This window comes from Phascolarctos cinereus, unplaced genomic scaffold (assembly GCF_003287225.1).
Source record: "Phascolarctos cinereus isolate Bilbo 61053 unplaced genomic scaffold, phaCin_HiC Scaffold_4;HRSCAF=312, whole genome shotgun sequence".
NCBI lineage: Eukaryota > Metazoa > Chordata > Mammalia > Diprotodontia > Phascolarctidae > Phascolarctos > Phascolarctos cinereus.
Window position 1 is genome coordinate 225,447,083 of NW_027555847.1, and position 25,812 is coordinate 225,472,894.

General features: G+C 44.4%; 1 protein-coding gene across 1 annotated transcript in view; it reads right to left on the minus strand.

Moving 5' to 3' along the window:
- Positions 1-25,812, minus strand: part of TNRC18 (trinucleotide repeat containing 18) — a 154,855-nt gene that overhangs the window by 69,147 nt on the left and 59,896 nt on the right. The window contains 2 exon segments of the mRNA XM_021008576.2: positions 15,499-17,301; positions 19,517-19,642. Coding sequence (XP_020864235.1) covers positions 15,499-17,301; positions 19,517-19,642 — 1,929 coding nt within the window.

Genomic DNA, 25,812 nt, shown 5'->3' on the forward strand with positions numbered 1-25,812 from the left:
ACAGATGAGGGTGCCAAGGCCATAGAAGGTTAAGTGGCTCACCCCAGGTCACACAGAAACAGAGCAAAGATCTTAACCCATGTCTTGAGGCTCCAAATTCAGAGATCTTCCCAGTCTATCACGTCTGCCTCAAAGGAAGATAGGTCAGAAGTTAGCTTACCCCAGAGAGCAATTGTGCATTTGCCCTGTAGTCTTTGATAAAATTAGTACTTTTCTAGGTGAAGAAAGAGAGTAGCAATGACCAGGAATCCCTGGAAACTCAGACTTAGTGAGCTGGCATCATAAGTAGAGTTTTGCCTGGCAATCTTTATAGAGATGATCCCACAACCAGGCTTAGAAGGAATCTTCTAGGTGAGGGGTTCTGAACCTAAGTCCCGTGAACTTGTTTTTTTAAATATTTTGATAACTGTATTTCAATAATTGTAATCTTATACATTTTATTTTATGCATTTAAAAACATTATTCTGAGAAAAGGTCCATAGATTTCACCATACTTCCAAAGAGGTTTATAACATAAAATAAAGGTTAAGAACTCCAATTCTAGCATAACCTAGGCATTAAATTGAAGTTGTCATTTGTAGTAGTAATCACTTCTTACACTTTACTTACATTAGTATTCCAAATACAAGACTCTCCAGGTATTTTTTCAATATCTTTACACAAGCTCTCTCCCTAGTACGCCTATCTTGTAGGGGAAGAGACTGAGGTTCGGAGAAGAAAAGAGGCTTGTCTGTCCTTAACAGGGGCCACAGATGCTTCTTCTTTCCTCTCCTCTACCTTACTAAGTTTCCTCATCATAGGCGGATGTGAGATCAGATAGGATGCAACTCTACTGAACCATTTCCAGTCCCAAAAGGCTTTGTAGGCCCAGGTCTGGGGTAAAGCAGCCAGAGGCATCAGAATCTTCAGAGCCCAGGCCCTCTGCTCATTACCTCACCCTTCCCAGCTCCAAACCCTGACCATCCTAAATCCTTCCTGGTGTTATCATAAAGCAAGTACACAGAACCCAGCAGAGCCAGAATAGTGTCACCACCGTAACAGGCAAGGAGGAAAACATGGATACAACCTATCTATGAACAACCCAAGACACATTAGCGAACAACAAAGATGGTTTTCTTAAAAGGAGAAATATGTTAATTGTCTTGAGGCTCCATATGTTTTAATTTACGTGTGGTTAATTACTTTTTCTCATGGTCTATTTCCCCAGGAATGCTAGGAAGGAGGCTGGGCTGGTGAGTACAAAAACATAGTAGCTGCTGGCACAGAGATGGGGCTTCCGCACACTCAGTTCTAGCCCTGGCCTTGGCTGCACTGGTGTGCCAAGTGGGCTCAAGCCTGGGCAGACGGGGGTGTCCCTGCGGTTCCACAGCCATCTGGAAGCCTCTTCTGACAGCCTTCCAGCCTGCCCTGCCCATCCTGCTGTGGGTCTCTGGCTCTTGTCCACTCACTGCCCCAACAAGGAGTATAGAAGACATTGCTCTTTATTAAAAAAAAAAATGCACCCATGGTGTGTGACTCCACCCTAAGTCCTGAAATATCCCAGCCTGGGATAATGATGAGAGGGCACTGAGTTTATTCCAACCCGTTGACAAATAGCACAAAGGGACCGATGCAGAAGCAAGCCTTCCCCAGTTCCACAGCCTCTCTCAGGTGGGAAACTACAGTGCTTCCAGCCAAAGCCCTCCTGGGATAACCCAAGGGGGCAGAAGCTGAGCAAGACCCCCAGTGCCTGAGGAGACCAGAAGCTCCTTAAACACCTCCCTGAGGCCATTCAACCTCAGACTCCCCAGAGGTTTAGACTTCTCAGTCAATCCCACTGGCGGCAGAGGTGGTTTGAAATGAATGTCGAATTGGAGAGCCAGGAGACCCCAGGTTTGTTCACACTTTTGCCTCCCACTGTGATCTCAGAAAAGCGACTGCTCAGTGCAGTCTGTCTACTTGTCAAATGGGGAGACCGAAACGTGGCCCTGTCTGTCTCCCAGGAATAAGGTCTGGCTGGGCTGTCAGTCTGCAAAGGGCCCTGTCCTCCTGGAGGACAGTGCTAGAGATGTCATGTCATAACATTTCAGGGGTTTTGCACCGACTTCGAAAATCAATCTCATCTTAATCAAGGCAGAATACTTTGCTTCTGCTTTGTTCCTCCCCTCTTATGCCTGAGGGCCCCAAAAGGTTCACATATCAGAGGGAACCTGAGAGGACATGAAGTCTAATGCCTTCATTTTTATAGATGAGAAAGAATCACTACTTTCAAGTGATTTACTGGTCACCCAAGTAAATACGTAATAGTCCAGATTTGAACTCTGCTCCTCTAACTCCAAATCCTATGCCTTTTTCCTGTAGCACCACAAGTGGCTTTCAACAGTTCACTGGCCTCTCTAACAGAGGTAGTACTTTTCACCAAATCAAATCAGAGAATTCCTAGAAATGAGGGGTGGGGGAGAGGAAGTTTGAGGGAACTAGCCCTGGAGTACAGAATCTGTGGCCCTCACCTTGTTTGATTTTATCAGATCTACGGCAATTATTTCTAAAAATACAGGCTTCTGAATGACAGCAGCACTTCTAACTTTTCTCTAACAGCATTTTTTATGCATACAGTCATCATCATGAGCGATTCAAATGTGTTGATAGCAGAGTGGGTGGCAGTAGACCGTTTGCACCGGCCTAGAAACTAGAAGCTAATTATTATCACATTGGGTTTAGCCCTAGATGGCAGCTCTCTACTTCTATACAGGATCTCTCTGGGTAGGTCAATAGTCTATGCTAGAATGGGGGGGGGGGGAGAATTCCCTACCTCTAATCTAATCTATCCACCTAATCTGGCAACAGCAAGTACAGTGGAAAAAGTAATAGATTTGTCTTGGAAAGAGCAGGTTTGAATACTGGGAGTTTGTAACCTTGAACAAGTTAACTTTGGAAGGCTTCAGTTTCATCATCCAAAAAATGATGGGGGTTGGGCAAGATGACCTCTAAGTTCCCTTTCAATATTATGGTCCTCTGATCTATTCCCAGTATCCATTGATTTTTCTTCCTCCCCCTCAAGAAGAACCATACTTTACCCATCACAGAATCATTTCTTGTTAAGACCTAGAAATGACCAGAGAGAACACGTCCGATCTGGCCTCTCCCCATTTTAAAGATGAGAAAATTTGTGGCCTCGTAGCTAAATATTAGTAGTAGAGCCAAGACTGGCACCTGGTCTAAGGTCTACCCCTTCACTGTTCTTTCTAGCACACCATGATAACCAAGAAGTGTTATCTTCTTTTTAAAAGGAAACTAATCCTCCCACTCCTACTCTCAACCATTTCAATGGGATTCACGCTAGCAAGCATTTATTAAATGCCTACCACATACAGACATTATACTCCCACTTTAATCTCCCAGAGGGATGATTCTACAACCTCCCTGAGAATCTAGCTCCCTTCCAATCCATCTATTTTTTGTATTTCAATTAACCTACATAAATACAATCTGGTGAGATTATCAAGGCATGGAAACAGCAACATCAAATCAGTGACTCTGGGGACCCAAAATCAAGTTATTGGACACTGGATGGAATGTGCTGTCCTTCCCTTAATGGGATGGGTGCTACTGGTCACACAGTGGAAGGAGAGCTGGGCTTGGGAGTCAAGAAGACTTCAAAACCTGCCTCAGACTCTTATTATCTATGGTCCTGGGCAAGCTGCACAATCTCTCAGCCTCAGTTTCCTCATCTGTAAAAAATGAGAAGGTTGGATGACTTCAAAGGTTCCTTCTAAGTCAGGATCTACGAACCTGTATGTAGTGCCACATCCTATGGTTCTCCCATAACCAAAGCAGGAATTTGAAAATGGATTGCTTGGGGTCTGGGCTACAGGGAGGAGCTGAAGGAAAAACAGTCTCTCTGTGGGAAATTAAGTGGCCCCATGGAGACTCAACTCATAATGGGTTGGCCTCATTAACTCCAAGTTAATGGGACCAGACAGCTGTCCAAATAGGGATAGGCCCATAAATGTGGTGTTTTGGAGTTGTGGCAGGTAGCATGCCTGGGTGAGATGAGCACAGATTGGAAGCCATAGGGTCTAGCACCTCGTCTGGCTGTGTGACCCTGGGTAAGTCACTGTTATTTCTTCAGGCCTGTTTCCTCATCTATAAAACTGCGAGAAATTAACAGAGTGATTGTGAAGCTCAAGTAAGAGAATTCTGAATGTCCCCCACAATCTATGGCAGTATTATTCTGAAGGATTTTGATGCCCAGGGCCTTTTATCTCCCAGCTTCTGCTTCCTTTCTGCCAAACCACTCCCAGAGGGCTGAATGCCAATACCAATGGCTCAGTGGGAATGAGGAGGGAAAGGCAGCAGGTAGGCCTGACAGCTCCCTGACACCTCATCTCAGTGGCAAAAACTGTCTTCCAGGCCGATTCCCCCAAAGAAAAGACCTCCTCTAGGATAAATGTCCAGACCTGCTAAATCCCTAAACTTTAAAAAAATTAAAATTAAAATTAAAGGTGGGCGTGCACACCCTCAGATGGGGGAAGGAGGGAGGTTTTAGTAGATACCTTAAGCATCTATCAAATTAGTTGGCAGCAAAGAGATTATACATGTAATATGAGACTTTTGAGTATTTTAACTGACTAATCTCCGCATTTTCGGTGCTTGTCAACTTCACCAATAAACACATACCACTTGCTCCAACATAAGCTTTTATCCCTATACCATTTAAATCCCCACCCCCACCCCAGCCTTTTTGTTCTTAAAAAACAAAAACAAAAACACTTTTTTAAATGATGGGGAACGAGGGGGAAGTGCTAACATCTCAGAGCCCCAAAATTCAGATTGGGCCTGCCCCCAGTAAACCACTCTTTCATTTCCTTACAAATCTTCCATGGAGCTTGCCAGCCTGGGACTTTCCCAATGCCAGCCTGATTTGGGCTGGTGATATTATGGAAGATCCATTATTTATTGCAAGTTTAATTTTAAAGCTTCTACCATCTCCCCTTTACCACACCCCTGCCCCTCCCGTCTAACTCCCCGCTTTTCCCACTCCCTGGGGCTGGGATGGCTCCCTCTGGTACAAACCGGTTATTGTCTTTATCAGTGAATGACCATTTTGTCCATATATAACGTGATGCAGGGAACTTGCAAACAAAATTCAATCAATTATGCACAGAGGACAGGCTGAGGCCCGGTTTCCATGGCAACCAAGGCCTAGTACTAAATACTTGCATTTTACTAGCCAAATACTACAGATTAGTCATCTAAAGCCTGCTTTCTTTCTTAAAAGGTCTAAATATTCAAGCACTCTCCACTCCCAAGCAAGCAAGCTAATGTTATTACTAGACTCTTGGCGCATGGGGAAAGGAAAAGGGGATGGGGGGGCCTTCTTCTGTTGCCAAGCCAATTCCATCGCTTAGCAACAGACCCAGAGGCCTGTTAGAATTCAACCCTTGTTTTCAGCCTCTGAGTTGGACTCAGTAAATTACATTTAATGCCTGGTGGGAGGGTCTGAGTGGCTGAATGGCTCTTACACACAGTTCCCCCCTGTGCTGATGAGGAGGCCTAAGACAGCCTCTAGTTACGGCAGAAGGACTGAGAAAAATGGCTCCTGGGACAAATATTTCAACTGGATGACCAACTAAATAAACATGCCTATGTCTGTCCTGAAAGGTTGGAAAAGGCGAGCCTCCCCCCTCTCCCAACACACACCAACACACCAACACACACACACACACACACACACACACAGAGTCCCCCCCACCTCCACCTGAAAGATGGGGGCAGGATTGTCACGGATTGTCACAAGCTGCCAATTAGAAGTTAGCGGAAGGTCTGAGTAAAGGAATAAGAGGTGAGTCATTTGGCTACCACAGCCCAGACTCTCCCATTGGATCTCAGGCAGGCCTGGGCTATGGGACAGGGAATTCAGGAAGGTCTTGGTGACCTGCTAAGGATGGCTAGGAGCTATCAACACCAATAGAAGACATACTCCACTCACCTAGAATGCATTCTTTTTCCCTTCTCTAAAAAAGGCAAATCTTATTTGTTTGGGTTCTTAAGTGTCCTTAAGTTAAAACACAGTCCCAGATCTGCTCCTAAAACCCCAGGATGACAGATTTAGAGCTGGAAAGGATCCTCGAGGTCATCTAGGCCAATCCTTTCATTTTACAAATGAGGAAACTGAGTCCCAGAGAGATTAAGTAGCTTGGTAAAGGCTACAAAAGGCAGTAGCTGAAGAAAGATTTGAACCCAGTGTCAGAGGTGAACTTTCAGTTGAAGAGTTTTGCCCTTTGGGTGGGTGAGGGAAAAAAGAGGTGCAAAACCTCCCTAATAATGAAAGGCAAGAGATTATTTTAATCTTAAATCATTAGGGCTCCCTTTCCTTCTTCCTAATTCCTACCTCATTTAGGCTCTTCAGATACATTGGGCTATTCTGTCCAAGTTCTTCTGTTGGGTTGTATGGGGCTATATGAAGGACCTCTAAAGTTTGGCCCTAACAGCCAGTATTAAGCTCAGCATTAGCTAAGAGAATAGGGAGCCAGAAAGGGTTGGCCCCATATGTCAGCTCTGCCAACAGTACTTCACCTATATACCCTAAGGAGGGCTGGGGGGAGAGGAGGTTGTTTCCTAACCTGGAGTCCCAAGATCCTGTCCATGAACAGATTTCTGGTGGGGTGAGGGGAGGGGTAAATGAACTTGGATGGGGGAAAAAAATTGTATCCTTCTTTTCAGTAACTTCTAACTGGTTTAACATTTCCTTCCCTTACTAATTTTTTTAAAATTATTCTGAGAAGGGGTCCCTAGGTATCACCAGACTGTCTAAAGGATCCTGGGCACAGAAAAGTTAAGAAGCTTGGCCTGGAGCCTACGAGAAAACTACAGAGTTGAATTACAAGGATAGCACAATAAGGCTTTCATTCCCCATGGAAAATAATAATAATAATAATAATAATAATAATAATAATAATAATGATATCATAAGCCTCCAGTAACTGATGTTATTTTGTGGCATAGAAATGACTTTGGGAGCAGGTCCCATCAAGCTGGAAGACTTCAAGGTAAGTCAGGGGCCTGGGAGTAAATCACGATTCCCTGTTCTCTGAAGAGCAGCGGTGAACTACAGGTACAAAACAGGACATAGTACTGTCAGACATCACCAATGTGATAGTTTGTTTTACTTAACAATCCTTCTTTGTTATAAGGTGGGAGGGAGAGGAAAGAGAGGCAGCTCAAAGGAAAGTGTGTGGGGGGATTTTCTAAGCATCAATAAAGTAAGTAGTAAAGGTGTTTTTTGTTTCTTTTAAGCATAAGCAACAATCCTAATGACCAATCCTGACCAGCTTAGCCAAGTATAGAGAGGTGGTAACCATATAATCATTTTTCTTTTCCCCAGGGCAACTTATATTAAGGCTTGTGCCACTATAGGATTGGCTGTCTTAATTCGTGGAGGAAGTATCCACACAAAAAAAAAAAAAAGAAAGAAAAAGAAAACAAATGCAACTTGGAAGTAGAAGTCCATAACAGACAGTTCTTCAGAAACAAAAACCATACTACTGATCCATTAGCCATAATAGAACATTCACTTTGTGCTGTTTTCTCAGAAACAGAGATAGATTTGCATCAATCCAACCATATTTTCTCCTTGGATTCCCTCTTCAAAAATCTCCTACTTGTGACCCAGGACACATAGGAAGGCTAAGGTTAACCTATACAGTGGCCACTTAAAAGAGACTGAAGCTAACAAGACTCCCAGAGAATTAAGACCACAACTTTATCCTAATTTCCAAGACCCTTCCTGAGCTGCTAGATGAAATCACTTCCACTCCCCGAGGACTGAAAGTTATCCTCTCAGCTGACGAATTTGGGCTGGAGGGAGAAGGGTAAAACTACGTGACAGAATTCAGAAGAATTATGTAGCATGTCTCCTTTCTCTCAGTAGAGAGGTGGTAGCCTACAGGTACAGAATGAGGCACACATTTTCAGACATTCAATTTTTTTTCTTTGTTAGAAGGAGGGTTGAGGGGTGGGGGGCCAGAAGAGAGAGCCAAGGAAAGTGATAGAGATCTATAAAAAGAAAAAAAGCATCAATAAAATTTTTAAAGTTTAAAATAAGAAAAATAATTAAAAAAAAATACCCCACGGAACTGAAGTCACCTTTGCCTTTTCCTTCTCCTCTCCTTGGCTCTACAGCACTGACCACATCCTCCCATTTTTGATCTTCCCTCCCACCTGGTATTCCTTCCATTAGCTCTCCTTGGGCTTCTAAAAACATTTCTTTCTCTCTGGTGTCCTTTACTGATTCCTCCTCCAGGGAATTCTAACCATTACAGCCTCTTTCTACCACCCTTCTCCCAACCTTCCCATCTCTTCCCGCCCCTCCCTCTAAAACACATGACAGATTAATCTCCCAGCGGCCAAATACACCTCTATGGTTCCCTCCTTTGCCCCATCATTGTCCACTTCAAGTTAAAAATTTCTTGGCTCTGGCCTCTGTTTAAATTCTCACAATCCAGCCCTGTGAACCTTTGCCAGAAATTCCCAGCCCTCAATCAGGGAAGAATGGTGGGAAGTGGATGAGAAAATCCTCTCTCTCTTATTTCTCACCTAACTCAAATTGCTACTCACTGTGGTCAAGTGGCTGGCTATTTTTAGGACTGTGGACTATGTTTATATGGCTGGATCTAATGGAGAGACAATCTTGACTAAAGTGAATCTAAGTTAAGCCAAACAATTGGCCTGAACGGGTTTTGGGTTTTTCCCCCCATGGTGAAAAACTACCACAGGCCTAGGGCCCCTTCTTCCTCCTTTTCACACCACAAGTAAATAAGTCCTCCCTAACATACAACCCAGGCAACTTCCAGCCTCCCTAGCCACTTAGAGGATCATTGATTTGGAATTCACAAGTATCTCAAAAGCTATCAAATTCAACACCCTCATTACTCAGATGAGGAGTCTCAGACCCAGGGAAAGTAAGAGATTTTTCCAAACCCACATAGGTAATGGGCAACTAAAGCAGGATTCGAACCCATCCCCTCTGACCAGTGCTATTTCTACTGTAGAACACTGCCTCCCAAGGCCAGGCCTCTCTTTCCCCAGGGATCAAGACAGTTCAATGCATAAAGCACTGGGCCTAAAGTTAGAAAAACCTGAGCTCAAATGCAGACTCAGACATTTAGTTACTATGTGACACCAGGCAAGTTACTTTCTCAGTTTCCTCATCTGTATAAGTAGCACCTACCTCCCAAGGTTACTGCGAGGATACAATGAAATAATATTTGTAAAGTGCTTCATAAACCTTAAATCTCCATATAGATGGGAGAGCTATTTTTCCCCCCAACAGTTTTTCTAATTTCTACCTTAGCCCTGTCCTTGTAGGCTAGTGCTGAGTTCTCCTCTTAGAGCCAAGGAGACTTGAAGGAAGGTCCAAAGATGAAGTGACAGAAATCGAAATGTTACGCCTGCTACTATTCCTGTGTGATTGGACATCCCCACTCCCATCCTTTCCTCCTGGGAGCTCTCCGTCTTGCTTGTCTTGTTTTTCTTATTTAGACCATGAGCAGAAAGCATGTCTTGAGCTATGTTTTGAATGGTACCAAGGACATGGCTGGTGCTCAATTAAATATTAAATAACACTGAAAGTCAGAGGAAATTTGCTTTAAAGGGGAACTGCCTCTCATGTAGAAGAAACAGTATTTTAACAAAATGGCCATCTGATCAGATGAAAGCAGGGACTTCTATCAGGAAGCAAGTTAATTAATGAGCCCCACAGTTTAGCTAAGACAATTATAAAACAATTAGATTTAGCAAATCCTGAGCTTCAGGATGTCAATAATTAAATATAGGGTAGAAGGTAGAGATCCAGTAACAACTTCTCCTAGCTAGTTAATATTCGCCGAACGTTTTACGATTTGCAAATATTATCTTATTTTATCAGCACAACAATCCTGGGAAACAGGTGCTGTAACTGTCACCATTTAACAGATGAGGAAACTGAGGCGGGCAGGTTAAGTGACGTGCCCAGAGTCACACAGCTCATCAGCATCTGAGGTTGGATCTGAGCCTGCAAGGGTCTTGCTAAGTCTGGGTCTAACATTGTAGCCAATATAGCAACTACCTGCTCTCTTTCCAGTATAATTAACAAAGTTCATTACGGTAAATATTAATAGATGGTAACACCTTCACCCCAAAGAATTAGGAAACTGGGTCTCAATCAAAAGCTTTATCCCCAGTTACCAGCTGAAAATGGAAGATAAAAAAGATGAGAGGAAATGGGGAACGCAGAAAGAGAAGAAAACTAAGGGGAAAAGACAAGAGGGTAGGGAGGACAAAAGATCAGAGGAAGAGGAAGGAGGTTAAGGGTTCAAGACTGGGGCTCTCAACTACAGCATAGGACCTGGAGTCAGTAAGACCTGAATTCAAATCTAGTTTCAGACACTTGCTAGCCGCCTGATCCAGGGCAAGGCACTTAACCTCTGCCTGCCTTATTTTCCTAAACTGTAAAACGGTGATAGTAACAATAACAATTAATGAGATAATATTTATAAAGCACTTTGAAAACCTTAAAGTGCCATATAAATGCAAGCTACCATTATTTTGATATAATTTGTTTCCTTTGGAATGTTATATATTTTGTTTTATGTATTTAAAAACATTACTTTTAGAAAGCAGATTTACATATATACACATATACATACAAAAACACACTGCATGCACACAAGTGCATAACATATACGTATATGTGCATACATACACATGTGTATTATGCATACATATATGTTTGCATGGATATATTGTGTATATACGTGCATGTGTGTATGCATAGATATGGTATATGTGTATCTATACACATGCATATGTGTGTATACATATACATGTATTGTGTATACACACATATATGCCAACAGGTCCATGACTAAAAAAAGGTCAAAAGCCCCAGACTGAAGAGAAGGAGAGAGAAAATATTTGAGGGAAGGAGGAAAAGAAAGTTTAGAATGAGCAAAATTTTAAAGTGCATTTATTAAGCAATAACAGTTTACATGGCTAACATTTACATAGTGTTTACTACGTGCAGCACTGTGCTAAGAGAGAAAGCGAGAAGGTTGGGGAGATAAAAGAGAGTGAAGGGAAGGGAAGAGGAAAACTTGTAGAGGAAGACCACAAAGCTATTAGCCGGTGCTTAGAGCACCTCTGACTCCATAAACTCCTCATTTTCCTGAGGGGAAACTGATTACCCCCAAACAAGCTTTCCAGCAGGCACATAAGCTCAGGAAAGAACTGAAATGTTAGGTTGGACAAGCGTGTTCTTCTGCATCAGTCAGGCCCACCATGAGCCAGAATTGCTACAAGGGATGTGTGGGTAGGGTTGGCAGTGGAGGGGTGGGTGGTCAGTAGTGAGGGGTGCCCTTGAGTAACTGGGTTGATTTCCTTACTGTTGCTTTCTTTAAAGAATGATGGACAATCCACTCTGAATTTCTGCAGGAATAGAGGGAACTCTTAAAGGAGCTAAGCAAAAACATCAAATAATGAAAAATAATTTCTATTAACTCTAAAAATATTGAGTTCCATTAAACTGAAGCATCTATGTGTAGCCAAGATATCTCCGTGCCCAACGACATAAGTGGTCACAATGAATTCTGAACGAGGAATAAGTCAGGATGCCATGCTATTCTTAGTCCCTCCTTTGGCCTTTGTTGTTCAGTCATTTTTCAGTCATCACTGACTCTTCTTGACCCCATTTAAGGTTTTCTTAGCAAAGATACTGTAATGGTTTATCATCTCTTTCTCCAGCTTATTTTACAAATGAGAAATTGAGGCAAACAGGGTGAAGTGACTTGCCCAGGGTCACACAACTAGTAAGTGTCTGAGGCCAGACTTGAACTCAGGTCTTCCTGACTCCAGACCCAACCCTCTATCCACTGCGCCACCTCACTGCCCTCCTTTGGCCTTAGCCATTCTCCATAAGTAACTGACTGGATTTTGTTTATGTAGTTAGGGAGGCCTTCACAGCTCTTTGGTTCTGCCATTAAGAGGAATCTACCCTTCAGCCTCCATCCTCCCAACCCAAACTTCAAACAGAGAACCTTAGAGATGAAAGGGATCTCAAAAGTCATCTATTTCAACCCATAACCTTCCAGAAAATCTGCCAAAAACTTCAAATCACAATATGATAGGAAAAAGATGCAAGTGCTCAAAAGAGGAAAGCGGTGGATATTAAAATGTTCACCATGAGACTGGTGTGGTACAGGCCAATAATCCCTGCTACCAGCAAGGCTGGAGCTGATGATCTCTTGAATTAGGTGGTTTTGAGCTGCCATGGAGTAAGCGAATCTAGTTTCTGCACCAACTCTGGCACCCATATGGTGAATTCCCTGCACAGGGGCAACAGAATGACCTAAGAAAGGACAAATAAGCCTAGATCAGGAAAAAAACGCAAGTTAAAGTTTCCAAGAGGATCAATAGAGGAACTGGACCTGTGACTGGCCACTGATCTTCCAGCCTGAGCAAAAAAGGGCTACCAAGTCTCCCCAAAAAAAGGTTTCCTGTATTATCTTTTCCTACCCTCTCTTCTCCCCCCACTAAAACAAGAACATCTTTCACTAATTTACCTTAGAAAGTCTGGGCTTCAGTCCTATAGAATGAATGAAAAAATATACTGGATAAGAAGACAGGAAGACCTGGACCCTTCAGACACATACTGTCTGTGTGACTGTTGGTAGGTCGCTTAATTTCTCAGTGTTCCAGATGACTCTCAAAGACTATAAATTGCAGAGCAGGTGCTGATCTATGCTGGTAGAGGGAGTCTCCTCACTTGGGAGTTCTCTACGTGAAATCAGATATTCTAACCCCCCCCCAACATCATATCTCTCATTTCAACAAAACCATTTGGTGGTCAAAGGACATGAACAAGCAGTTTTCAGAGGAAGAAATTAAAGTTATCTATAGCCATATGAAAAAATGTTCTAAATCGCTATTGATTAGAGAACTGCAAATCAAAGCGATTCTGAAGTACCACATCACACCTATCAGATTGGCTAAAATGATAAATGTTGAAGAAGATGTGGGGAAATTAGAACACTAATGCATTGTTGGTGGAGTTGTGAAATGATCCAACCATTCTGGAGAGCAATTTGGAACGATGCCCAAAGGGCTATAAAAATGTGCATACCCTTTGACCCAGTAATACGACTTCTAGGTCTATATCCCAAAGAAAACATAAAAACAGGAAAAGGACCTACATGTACAAAAATATTCATAGCAGCTCTTTTTGTGGTGGCAAAGAGCTGGAAATTGAGGGGATGCCCATCCATTGGGGAATGGCTGAACAAGCTGTGGTATATGAATGTAATGGAATATTATTGTGCTATAAGAAATGATGAACAGGCTGACTTCAGAAAAACCTGGAAAGACTTGTAAGGTCTGATGTTGAGTGAAATGAGAAGAACCAGAAGAACACTGTACACAGTAACAGCCATGTTGTACAATGACTACTATTGATAGACTTAACCCTTCTCAGCAATACAAGGATCTAAGACATCTCCAAAGGCCTTGTGATGGAAAATGCTCTCCACAAAGAAAAAAGAACTATGGAGTTTGAATGCAGATTGAAGCATACTATTTGACGTTTTTTTTTCTTCTGTTGTGTTTTGTTTCCTCTTTCTGGCGGTTCCTCCTATTGGTTCTAATTCTTACCTATAACATCACCAGTGTGAAAATATGTTTAATAGGAATATATATGTATAGCCTATATCAGATTGCATGCCATCTTGGGGAGGGAGGTGAGGAGGGAGGGGAAGAAAAATTTAAAACTCAAAAGCTTATGGAAGTGATTGTTGGTAATCCAAATTAAATTAATTAAAATTAAAAAAAAAAAGAAATGATGAGCAGGCAGACTTCAGAAAAACCTAGAAAGACTTATATGAACTGATGCTCAGTGAAGTGAGTAGTACTAGGAGAAGATTGTACACAGTAACAGCCACACTGCTCGATGACTGACTTTGATAGACTTAGCCCTTCTCAGCAATGCAAGGATCTAAGACAACTCCAAAAGACTCATGATGGAAAATGTTATCCACATCCAGAGAAAGAACTATGGAGTCTGAACGCAGACGGAAGCATATTATTTGCTCTCCTTTTCTTCTGTTGTTTCGTTTTGATTCTTCTTTCTTGTGGTTCCTCCCATTGGTTCCAATTCTTCTTTACATCATGACTAATGTGAAAATATGCTTAATATTCATGAATGTATAAGTAGAGCCTATATCAGATTATGCACCGTCTTGGGGAGGGGGGAGGAGAGAAAGGGGGAGAAAATTTGAAACTCAAAATCTTATGGAAGTTAATGTTGAAAACTAAAAATTAATAAATTCTTTAATTAAAAAGAAAAGGCATTTGGGTGCCCTTGGAATCTGTTATAATGGGATCTGAGCTGTATTTAGGTCATTTTCTCCATATCTGAGGAGGATTAGCCTCAGAGTTCCCTACAAATTCCTGAATCCTGGATCCTCATAAGCTGAGGGGGCACAGAGGAGAGAGGGCCAATTAACAGCTAGAGACTTCTTGGCCAGGACCTAAGGAAGGAGCCTGGGTTGCATTTTTTCCTCTGTCTGGTGCTTAATCTGCCAGTCAAATCTCCTTTCTGTAGCCAACTCTTCCCCTATCTCCCATCTCTCCTACTCCTACCTTTTAGGAATAGCTACCACTACATTTCCCTTCAACACAGGGAAAAACAAGAGGCACTGGGAACTGTGTCATTCAACTTATTAAATTACCAAAAAATGTGAAAGTGGACAGAGTACCAGACTGTCATCCTAACTCACGTACTGGCACCTGGTACATGACAAATACTCAACACCATCAACCCTAAAATCTCAAAGGCAGATGCCTTCCTGCTGCGGGTCATATTTTCTGGCCCCTGAATGGTCCTGAATGGTCCTTCCATCAGACCAAAACACCTCCCTCCATCTCACCCCATTGTCCCAACACACAGGCCTTAGGATCCCGCAATATAAATCAACTTCCCAAATACAAGCATTTGTCTTTTTTTTTTTGCTTTCCTTCTCCCCATTCCCTATTTTTATCACTTCTGTCAGTTTCTGTGGGCCCACCTTAAGCTAACAACTGCTCTTTTCATCTAATTCATCCCATCCAGGGATATGGCATGCCAAGGGAAAAAGACAGACATACTGAGACTGAGGCTGAGAACAAGGGCAGCAGCGCTGAGTCAAGGGGTTCAAAACCTTCCCCCTGCCTCTTATTTCCTGCTACCTTGGGTAAGCCACTTAATTTCTATGGGCCTCAATTTCCTCATCTACAAAATAAAGGTGTTCAACTAACTGGAGTCTGAGGGTCTTTCCAGCCCCAGATCTATGATCCTAGTGATGCAATCCCTGCCTGATCCTAGACAGAGAATTAGAGACATAAAGGGAAAGACAGATAAAGGATAAAACACTAGAGACAAAAGAAGGGAAGAGAGATAGGAAGAACCCAGCAGCTGGAGAGAGTCAGGTGTTTGCCCATCCCAAGTCTTACCTTTGATGTTGCTCAGGGATAAAGAACGATCCTGATCCGCCAGGCTGGGCCCCAGCTTACTGCCGCTGTTGTCCTTCTGGCGGGCCACGGCCACCGCGATGCCCACAGGCGGGTGCCTTACTTCCACCTCACCCTGCGACCCAATACTCTCCCGCCCGAAGGACTTGGCACTTTCTGGCCTCTCAGGGTCCCTCTTTAGCTGCTTGCCACCTTGGTGGGAGAGCAGCTGCTGGACCTTAGCAGTACCTAGCTGCGAAGGGTCCAGTTTCATGTTGCCCAGCCCACCAAAAGGGCTCTTCTTGCCACTGCCAGGTCGGGCAGAGGCCTCCTTGGCAAAGCTGCCACTGTATTTGATGAGGCTCTGCATGGCAGAGCCTTCACTGTGAGAAACTGGATGGAGGTCCCCACCACCCCGGGGACCTCCCACCACTGACACTCGCTGCAGCCCACTGGGGTCCAAATAGCCCTTCTTCGCCACCTCCTCCTCCACCCGGCTCACATGGTTATGCTGCGCAGCCAGCACTGCCATCTGAGTGGTGGCAAAGTTGCCCATCTCAAAGGGCTTCCACTTCTGCTCAGGGGGCAGCTTGAGCTGGCTGGTGTCCGGGTGCTGCCGGGAAGGGTCCAGGGTGCCATAGACCTTGGCCGCCTCCTTGGCACCCGCCCTGGAGAAGCGTTCCCGCTCGCACGCCCGGTGCTCAATTTCTGGCTTCAGCAAGTCCTTGGAGGGGAGGTAGTCCCTGCTCTCCGGGGACCCCAGCCCAGGCCGACTCTGGAAGGGCTCAGATGTCACATGCCGCTTCAGCACCAAGGAGTTGGCCCGGATGACTGAGTTCTTCTCCCTCAGCACCTCTGCCCTCCTGGCATCGCTTGGGCAAGGGAAGTCCTGGGGCAAGAGGGCACGCGAGAGGTCGGCCAGGCCCCTCTCCATTGGGGGCTGTAGCACCTCCACTTTGCTCACTTCTTTTTCCTTAGCCTTGTTGTCCCGGGCCTGTGAAGCGATCTGGATGGGACCCATCCTCTCATCATAGGCCTCAACTGAAGGCACGAAGGTGGGGGCGATGACTTTGTGCTCCCGGCCCGGCTCTTTGGCCGGGGGAAAGATAGTGTACATGTTGGAATGGACGGGCTGAGGGGGGAATGTCACTGCAGAAGAGGAAGAAGAAGAGGGGGTCATTTTCCCTGGCTGAGCAGGGTGCGGAGAGGGGCAGGTACATGAAATGTGCAAAGTGGTAATGGCAGGGATGACGGCCTCGCCCCTCTTCATTCTGTCCAGGTGGCCATGGACCGCAGGCCTCATGTTCTCATCATGCGGGGCAGGATCCTTACTACAACAGTCTTGCTCTGTGCCCAGAACCTTCAGCAAAGGGTCTCCTCCACCATTGCAGTTGCTCAGGGAGGATGTCTGTAGGGGGTTTTTGGATTTGGGCTCTCCACTTCCTAAACCCCGGTGGCCCACGTGCTCAGCCAGGAAAGGGGACAGCCGGTCCCCCATCTTAGCCGCCCGCTCCAGTCCACTCAGTCTCCGCTCCCCTTCAGGCTTGGCATCCTGAGTCAGGTCCACGACGCTTCGAGGCCGTGGCTCCTCCTTGGCTTTGCTGTCCCTCTTGCTGAAAGGCGGCGGCAGGTCCCCCCTACATGCCCGTTCTTTGCTGTGCTCCTTCGCAGGGCCCTCCCGGGAGCTCTTGGGAAGGTGGCCGAGCTCCTTCTCCCGAAGCAGGGAGGCCGATGAGTGGCTGGCTGGGGTCCTGGACACAGGGTTCTGGGGGTGCAAGGCCACCTGGCCTGGTAGATAGAATCCATCTGCAAAACAGCAGGAAAGCAGTGAGTCATCCCTATCTCGGAGCTCAAACCAGCCTCTGCCTACAAAGTAGGAGCATCACCCATACCAATAATGCCAGGTCAGAAAGAAGACCTCTTAACAAAAGTGGAATGTTCCAGGGAATCAACGATGAAGCATGCAACCCACCTCCTGAAAAGGAGGCCATGGACTCAAAATGCATAGTGAGATAGGCATTTCTGGACTTGGCCAATGAGGGGATTTGCTTTGCATGACTGCTTATTTGCCAAAACAAATTTGGGTTTTCTCTCTTTCCTTTTTTTTCGGTTCAATGGTGGGGGAGTAAGAGAGAAAAAAAGTTTGTTAATTGAAAAATAAAATGAAATTAACTAGAATAGTTTAAAAAAAGAGAAAAAAGGTCAAATAGTCTAGCCTAGGTGTGAGAAACCTGTGGCCTTGAGGCCATACCTCGCCTTCTAGGTCCTTGGGTGCAGCTTTTTGACTGAGTCCAAGTTTTAGAGAAGAAATTCTTTTATTAAGGGGATTTGTTCTATGAAATTTAGATTCAGTCAAAGGCTGCACTTGAAGACCTAGAGGGCCACACGTGGCCTCTAAGCCACAGGTTCCCCACCCCTGAGCCTGCCAGGCTTTCACCTGGGGTGAGGATTATTTTTACACTGGGATGAGAATAAAAAAGCTCATCAAATTTACCACTTCAAAATGTGACTTTATCTCAGGCGCCATTAGAGTAAACCCAGGAAATACTAGGATGGAGGAAAGTGGCCTTCCAGATGCATTCTGACCCCCCTAGTTCTCAAAGATATAGGAGACTCCATTTGTTTGGGATGAAACCAAGTGATGTCTCTTGTCCCCATAGGGATGGGTTCTCCTCTGTTGAGGGAGGGTCTGCCTAACCCAAGTGGACAAAACAAAGAGGCCAGGCTGAATGAAAGCTACAGTTGTCTGTTCCTGACACTGCAGACAAAGTAACTTCCAAGCCTGGAACTTAGAACCCACACTCATAGCCACAGTCCCCAAGGTAGTATGAGATGAGACACTCAGCAGCTACTCCAACCTCATCCCTGTCTTAAAACACACTCAAAGGTTATCATCTCCTTGCTGGACAATGCTAACTCCTGGGCCAAAATCTTATGTTTTGATGTTTTAATGTCATGATACTTTGTGGCATCCTGAAGATATCTTCGGGGTGTGATGGACCAGGCTTCTTCACTCTCTTTTGCCAATTTTTCACCCAAGGGGTAGGGGAAGAGAGAGGTACATTGACTGAAAGTGACATAGTTTTGATGAAGGGAGAGGGGTGACAGGCAGGAACTGGGGTAGTGTATCCCTATGTATGTATATGTCTATATGTATGTATGTACATATATATATATATATATATATATATATATATATATATATATATATATATTATATGTATTCAGTCATCCTTACATTAAACAAATATTTACTCTTAAAATGTAGAAAGCAAGGTAGACTGTGTGTGTGTGCGTGTGTGTGTGTGTGTGTGTGTGTGTGTGTGTGTGTGTAACCATGTGTAACCAACAGAGATACACAGTGAAGCAGAGAGCTGGAAAGACATGTAAGGATTCTGTCAGGGTATAAAACGTGTCTAGGATGAAGTCAGAAAGCTAGACCTTCAGATCCTGGAGGGATAAGAAAAGGTCAAATGAAGCACATATCCTAGCACAGTATCTACAGGTGTATCCCAGGTCGGACACAGGGAAACATCAAACAAAGCTCTAAGAACTCTGGCCTTTTTGTGGAGGGTATAGAATTTGGCTCTGCCCAAGCCAAGGGGTTAGAGAATTCCTTAGGCCAATCTCTCTTCTATACAATATCAACTGTTAGGGCTGGGGGGCAGAAGAGGAAAGGGGCAAGGGTCCTTGACAGCTGGGAAGAGGCAGGCTACAAAAGAAAGCTGGCCTAAAAATCTCCCCTTCCCCCACCACGGTACCCTGTGATGGGGATCCCTCCCATTTCTGACATAACCACTCTGAGATGTCTCTACCCCCCACCATGCGTAACAAGGAGAAACTGGCATGAACAAAGAGAGGGGCATAGGGAGGGCAGGAGGGAAGCATCTTGCCAAGCCCTGCCAAGGCAGAGGGAAGCTGCCATGTGGGAAGAAGAGGAGAAAAGGGGAACTGAAGCATATGTCTGCTGTGTGCAGACAGACGGCACCCAGCTCCCAACAACCCGCCCATGCATGCTGACCTTTCGGAGAGTCAAAGAGGCCCGGCTGCCCCAGCTGGGCCAGAAGGGGACTGCCGCTGTTGGGGGGCTCCAGGTGGCTCAGGGGAATATACGAAGGGTACAGCCCATTAGGCAGATGGGAAAAGCCTGAAAAACAGAAAGAGGAAACATGTTTTGGGAACAGCATGCTAGCAACTTTTTTTTTTTGAAACACAGAATTGCAGACTGTTTTGGCTGGCAACCCCAAATGCCAGATGAGGCAACTGCTACATTTAGTGCCATCTTTGCTTAAACACGAGGCCTTCCATAACATGGCAGGCCCCAGAGTGACCCAGCCCCTCCAAACCTTCACCATCCCTCTGGACCAGAGGAAGAGGGCTGGCAATCTCCAGCTCCTAGGACAACAGTCACGATCAGGAGTTTGAAGGGGAAGTGTGGTATGATGGACAGCCCCAGGAGACAGGTGAACTGGGTTCTAGCTTCAACTCTGCCTTTGGCTAACTAGCCAAGTAGGCCTCCATTTCCTCACTTGGAAGAGGGAGACAGGGTGGTATGGTGATAAAAATCCTGGAGTCAGAAGATCAGGTTTTTAATTCTTGCCCTGCCACTGGCTAGCTGGGTGACCTTGGACAAATCACTTAACTTCTAGAGTCTCCATTTATTGACTGATCAAACGGAGATGAACAGGATCTGAACCTAGCTACCAGGGTCACATTTTTTATTTCATAAATTTAGAGCCAGAAGGGACCTCAGAGGTCACCTAACCCACCTCCCCTTATTTTGCAGATAGGCCCAGAGAAGTTGCAACTTGGCTCTTTCATAGGATCATTCACACCTAGTCCTATACCTCCAAATGCAGTGTTCTTTCCATGGCACTACGGGATTGTTGGGAGAAAATCAGTTGGTGATTTTCAAAGCACTACATAAATGTGGGGGCAGCTAAGTGATGAAGTGGATAGAGCACTGGCCCCGTAGCCAGGAAGACTTGAGTTCAAAACCAGCCTCAGACACTTACTAGCTATGTGACCTTGGGAAAGTCACTTAAATGCTGCCTGCCTTGGTTTCCTCATCTATAAAATGAGCTGGAGAAGGAAATGGTAAACCACCTAGTATATTTACCAAGAAAAACCCAGACGGGGTCAGGAAGAGTCGAGCATGACTGAAAATGACTGAACAACAACAATAACAACATGTAAGTGTGAGTTATTTTCCTTATAATTATGATCTCCAAGGTCCCCCCCTCCAGTTCTGTGCCTCTACCTCTATTCTAGCTCACATTGATGTCTCTTTCCCCACAACTATTCCACATCTAGTCAGTCTCACATATTTTAGAACTTGTAGCTGTTTCAGGTAAGTTAATTTTACCGTCTCGACTAGAATGTAAGCTCTTTAAGGTCAGGGGCCTACTTTCCCACAGAGCCTAGGCATTCTTGTCAAAAGCATGGAAGCTATTTAATAAAAACCTTGACCGATTTGCACTTTACAAGCATGCACTGAAAAACACAATGAAATGTCAGAGCGATTATCTATTTATTAGCTCAAGCCATCCAGAGAACATCACTTGATAGTACTCTGTTAACCAGTTAACGAAGTTACGGGCAACCAGGCATACCAGATGGAGGACTGAACTCAGGATCAGAAACAGCTGGGTTCAAATTCTGCCTCACACATAGCTGTGTGATCCCGGGCAAGTCATCTAACTTCTCCCTGAGCCCTAGTCTCTCATCTGCGAAATGGGGATGATGTGTTAGCATCCTACTTTATAGTATAACCAGGTCGTTATCAGAATCAAATGAGATAATACAAGGTGTCCCAAAAGTCATAGCTTCAAAGACTTTTGGGACACCCAGTAACAGTAAAGTGCTCCATAAACCTTGCTACAGAATTGCTAGCTATTTTAATTACCACAAGCTATAAATTCCCAGAGCCCAAGGCAAAGGCCCCATCTCTCCCACACCTTTAACCAGGCTTTCTTCAGGCACTGAAGGAAGGTGTTAATCGCTTTAATTCACCTTCAACTCAACCCCAAAATCAAGCACTTACCTCAGATTGTGCTGCTGGAATTGTTATCTTCTTAAAAGAAATAAAAATGCATTCCTTCTACAAGTTTTCTCTCATTCAGACTTTTTTTTAATGGATAATTCTAACTGAACGTTTCCTTCTCTCTTCTGAGTCTCAAGTTTCCTCTTCTATAAAATGATGGAGGTGGTCTTATCACCTCTTAAAGGCCCTTCCAGCCCCAGCCCACATTCTTATCACTAGCAATCTGATCAGGAGAAATCTGAATGAGTCAAGCCCACAGGATTAGCTACCCAGGGCGGACAGGGGCAAACCATGACCCTGACAACAATGTCACTGAAGAAATTGAAGCGTTTATTTCAGAGATGAGGAAATTGAGACAAAGGTTAAGTGACTTGCCCAGAGTCACACAGCTAATAACTGTCCGAGGTCAATCTGAACTTGGGTCTTCCTATTATTACATTTTATACACACGTGTGTACGTGTATGTGTGTATATATATGGATGCATGCATAAACACACACACACACACACACACACACACACACACACACAGAGCTTCTAAACCAGGCCTGAAACACCCAAACTCTGTTTCTGGTAGGAGGTATATTGGCAAATCATAGCTTGCTTGCTCAGGCAGGGTCACCTTGTCTTGAACCCTGTAGGCATCATAGTAATTTACCACTTCAAAGGATAACATTTCTTCTTTATACCTTTTCCAACCCAGGTATACTATCTGTCCTTCTCTGAGAACCTCCTACCTGGGAATGTAGCTATAAAGCCCCAAGGCCATTTTGAGAGAAGTCCTTGGAGTACTTCAGTAATTAACAGCTCCTGGATAGGGTCCAAGAAGGACTATCTCCTATGTTATTCTATTCTAAAGGGGACTGTACTTTGTCTATACTAAGATCCAAGGGTAGACTTTAATCTACAAGGGTTTAAGAGAAACCAAAGGGGTGCAATTTACCAATTCCCACTGTCCTCCATATTCACCTCTAGTAAGGTACTATCACCTTAACACAGATTCCCAAGAAAGTCAATGAAGGTGGAAGGGACAGTTCCCTATGATTCAATTTTGTTTTTAAAAATAAAACTTTATGGGGCAGCTAGGTGGCGCAGTGGATAGCGCACCAGCCCTGGAATCAGGAGGACCTGAGTTCAAATTTGACCTCAGAGACTCGACATTTACTAGTTGTGTGACCCTGGGCAAGTCATTTAACCTCACTGCCCAACCAAAACAAAAAACTTTACTAAAATCTGTTCTTTTAACTTCACTTCCTTTCCCTCTCCTCCCATGAAGTCACCCTTTATAACAAAGAAAATAAAAGAGGGGAAAACAATGCAGCAAAACAGACACATGGAAAAAAATCTGACATTATATGCAGTTTTCCACACCCATAAGTCCCTCCACCACTGCAAAGAAGTTGAGAAGTCTAATTCAGTTTGACTAAAAAAGCCATCAGTAACTAGGTGGTGCAGCGGATAGACTGCTGAGCCTGGGGTAAGGAGACTCATTTTCCAGAGTTCAGATCTGGCCTCAGAAACTTACTAGCTGTGTGATCCTGGGCAAATCACTTAACTCAGTTTCCTCAGCTGTAAAGTGAGCTAGAGAAGGAAATAGCAAACCACTCCAGTATCTTTGCCAAGAAAACCCCAAATGGGGTCACCAATGTCGGACACAACAATAAACTTGCAATTTTTGTGCCCAGGGCAAGTAGTAAAAAAAGACACTCCCTGGGTAGATTGGAGGCCTGGGACGAAGGGGGAAGGGGGAGGGGGAAGAGGGGACAGTGGCAGACACTTCAGCCCAAGTGAGGCTGCAGTGGCTGGGGAGTTTCAGCGGGGTGGACAACTCCCCAGAGGTGTCACACAGGAGAAGGAAGTGCTTGAGTTGGCCTCCCGTTTTAATTAAGTATGCTTACTAGTAACTGAGTGGCTAAGAGCAACTGTTCCTAGTAAGAAAGAATTTTAAATGTTATCACCCCAATAAATTTCAGAGCCTAAGGCAAACACCCAAGCACTCCCACACCCTTTAGCCAGGAATGCTTCAACCACAGGAGGAATACGCTAATTACTGTAATTACTCTCTAGCCCCACTCCAGGATTAGGCACTAGGAAACCCTGTCTGAGAAGGAGACTGGAGTTCCACAGAGATGCAGGGACCTGTCTTAGTGGCTCTAGTGCTGAAATTTAAGTCTGGAACATGAGTTCAAATCCTGCCCTCCACCTAGCCTAACTTGGGACCCTGGATAAGTAGTCATTTAACATCCCTAAGCCTTAGTTTCTTCCCGTGTAAAATGTTAAAATGGGTAGGAGAAGGTAGGAGGGGGGGAAAGCAAATGATAATTGAAAAAAAAGTTTTAAAATAAAATAAATGGGCTAATAATAGCATCTCCCTCAGAGTTGTGAGAATCAAATGAAGTGACATGTAAACTGCTTTGCAAACCTTCAAATGCTATATTTTTGTTGTTGAATTGCTCCAGTTGTAGCTGACTATGGCCCCATCTGGGGTTTTCTTGGTGACCATACTGGAGTGGTTTGCCTTTTCCCTCTCCAGCTCATTTTACAAATGACGAAACTGAGGTAAACAGGGTTAAATGACCTGGCCAAGGTCATAGTTATTAAGTGTCGGAGGTCAGATTTGAACTTGTGTCTTCCTCACTCCAGGGCCAGTGCACCACCTAGCTGTCCCCAAAACGCTACATAAAGGCTAGCTATTCTTAAGAAATAGGTCTTCATGCTACTGAGGTGTTCTATTCTGGTGGTCTCCACTAGGCCATCCTAACAAATCACTTCAGGGAAAGGTTTACTTTGATGGCAATTAATTTTTAAGGACTAAGAAGGCAAAAAGGGTAAAGCATCTTGAACCATATCATTCAACCATATCCTTATGGACCACGTAGAGAAACATGGGAGGGGTGCTTTTATTGTTAGGTACTTTTCCCCAGAAATTAGCACAATGCCTGGTACCTAGTAAGGACTTAACAAAATGCCTATTAGGGTGAAATGGATAAAGCACCCGTCCTGGAATCAGGAGGACCCAACTTCAAATCTGGCCTCAGACACTTAACAACTGTGTGATCCTGGGCAAGTCACTTAACCCTGATTCCCTCCCCAAAAAATAATAAAAGGAAAATGCTTATTGATTGACTGGCACATAGTAGGGGCTTAAAAAATTCTTGGATCGTCAACTAGAGGGATGTCTCTAGGGGAGAGCCACAGAGCTTTTTTTTTTCCTTTGGTGACTTAGATGAAGATATAGATGGAATGCTTATGAAAGTTGCGGACAGCATACAAGTCTGGAGGAACTTGGTGTGACAGACTGGAAATTTCTAATAAGATGAAATTTAACAGGGATAAATATGATGTTCCAAAACGATCAATTAAATAATTATACAAGTATGAGGCCAGGTAGATGCTATCGGAAAATAGTTCATGAGAAAAAGAGAAGTCCCAGGGATGGGGGAAGTGGGGAGGGGCAGGGTTATGGGACTGTAAACTCAAAATCAATCAACACTGAAAGACATGAAGTCCCTAAAAGTCAAGGCAAGCTTGGATTGCATTAACAGAAGCACAAAATCTAGAGAGTAAGGTAATCTAACACTACCCCCACACCTCCATCCAATTGTACTCAGCTCTACAGACCACGGTTCTATGCTTGTAGCTAGGTGATTCAGTGGATAGAGCACTGGACCTGGAGGCAGGAAGACCTGAGTTTCAATCCAGCCTGAGACACTAGCTGTGTGACCCTGGGCAAATCATTTCATCATCTACCTCAGATTCCTCAATTGCAAAATGGGGAGCAATAAGAGCACCAACCCCCCAAAGCTGTTTCCAGCATCAAATGAGATAATATTCGTAAAATGCTTTAGCACAGTTCCCGGCACATTCGTTGATCAGTCATTTCAGCTGTGTCCAACTCCTTGTGACCCCATTTGGGGTTTTCTTGGCAAAGACATTGGAGTGGTTTGCCATTTCCTTTTCCAGACCATTTTACAGATAAGGAAACTGAGGCAAGCAAGGTTAAGTGACCTGCCCAGGCTCACACAACTAATAAGCATCTGAGGCCAGATTTGAACCCACAAGAGGAGTCTTCCTGACTCCAGGCCCTGGCACACAGTGCTTTTGTCCTTCCCTGGAAGGAAGAGAAAGAGTAGGAAGTGAAGGGACTTGAAACTTTGATACATGGGGTTCCAAAGAAAGAAGCTGTAACATTTGTATTAAAGGTAAGAAGGCTGGGGATTCTAGGGGAAGTAGGGAGATGACAACTGTTTTCAGATATTTTCAGGGCTGTCTTG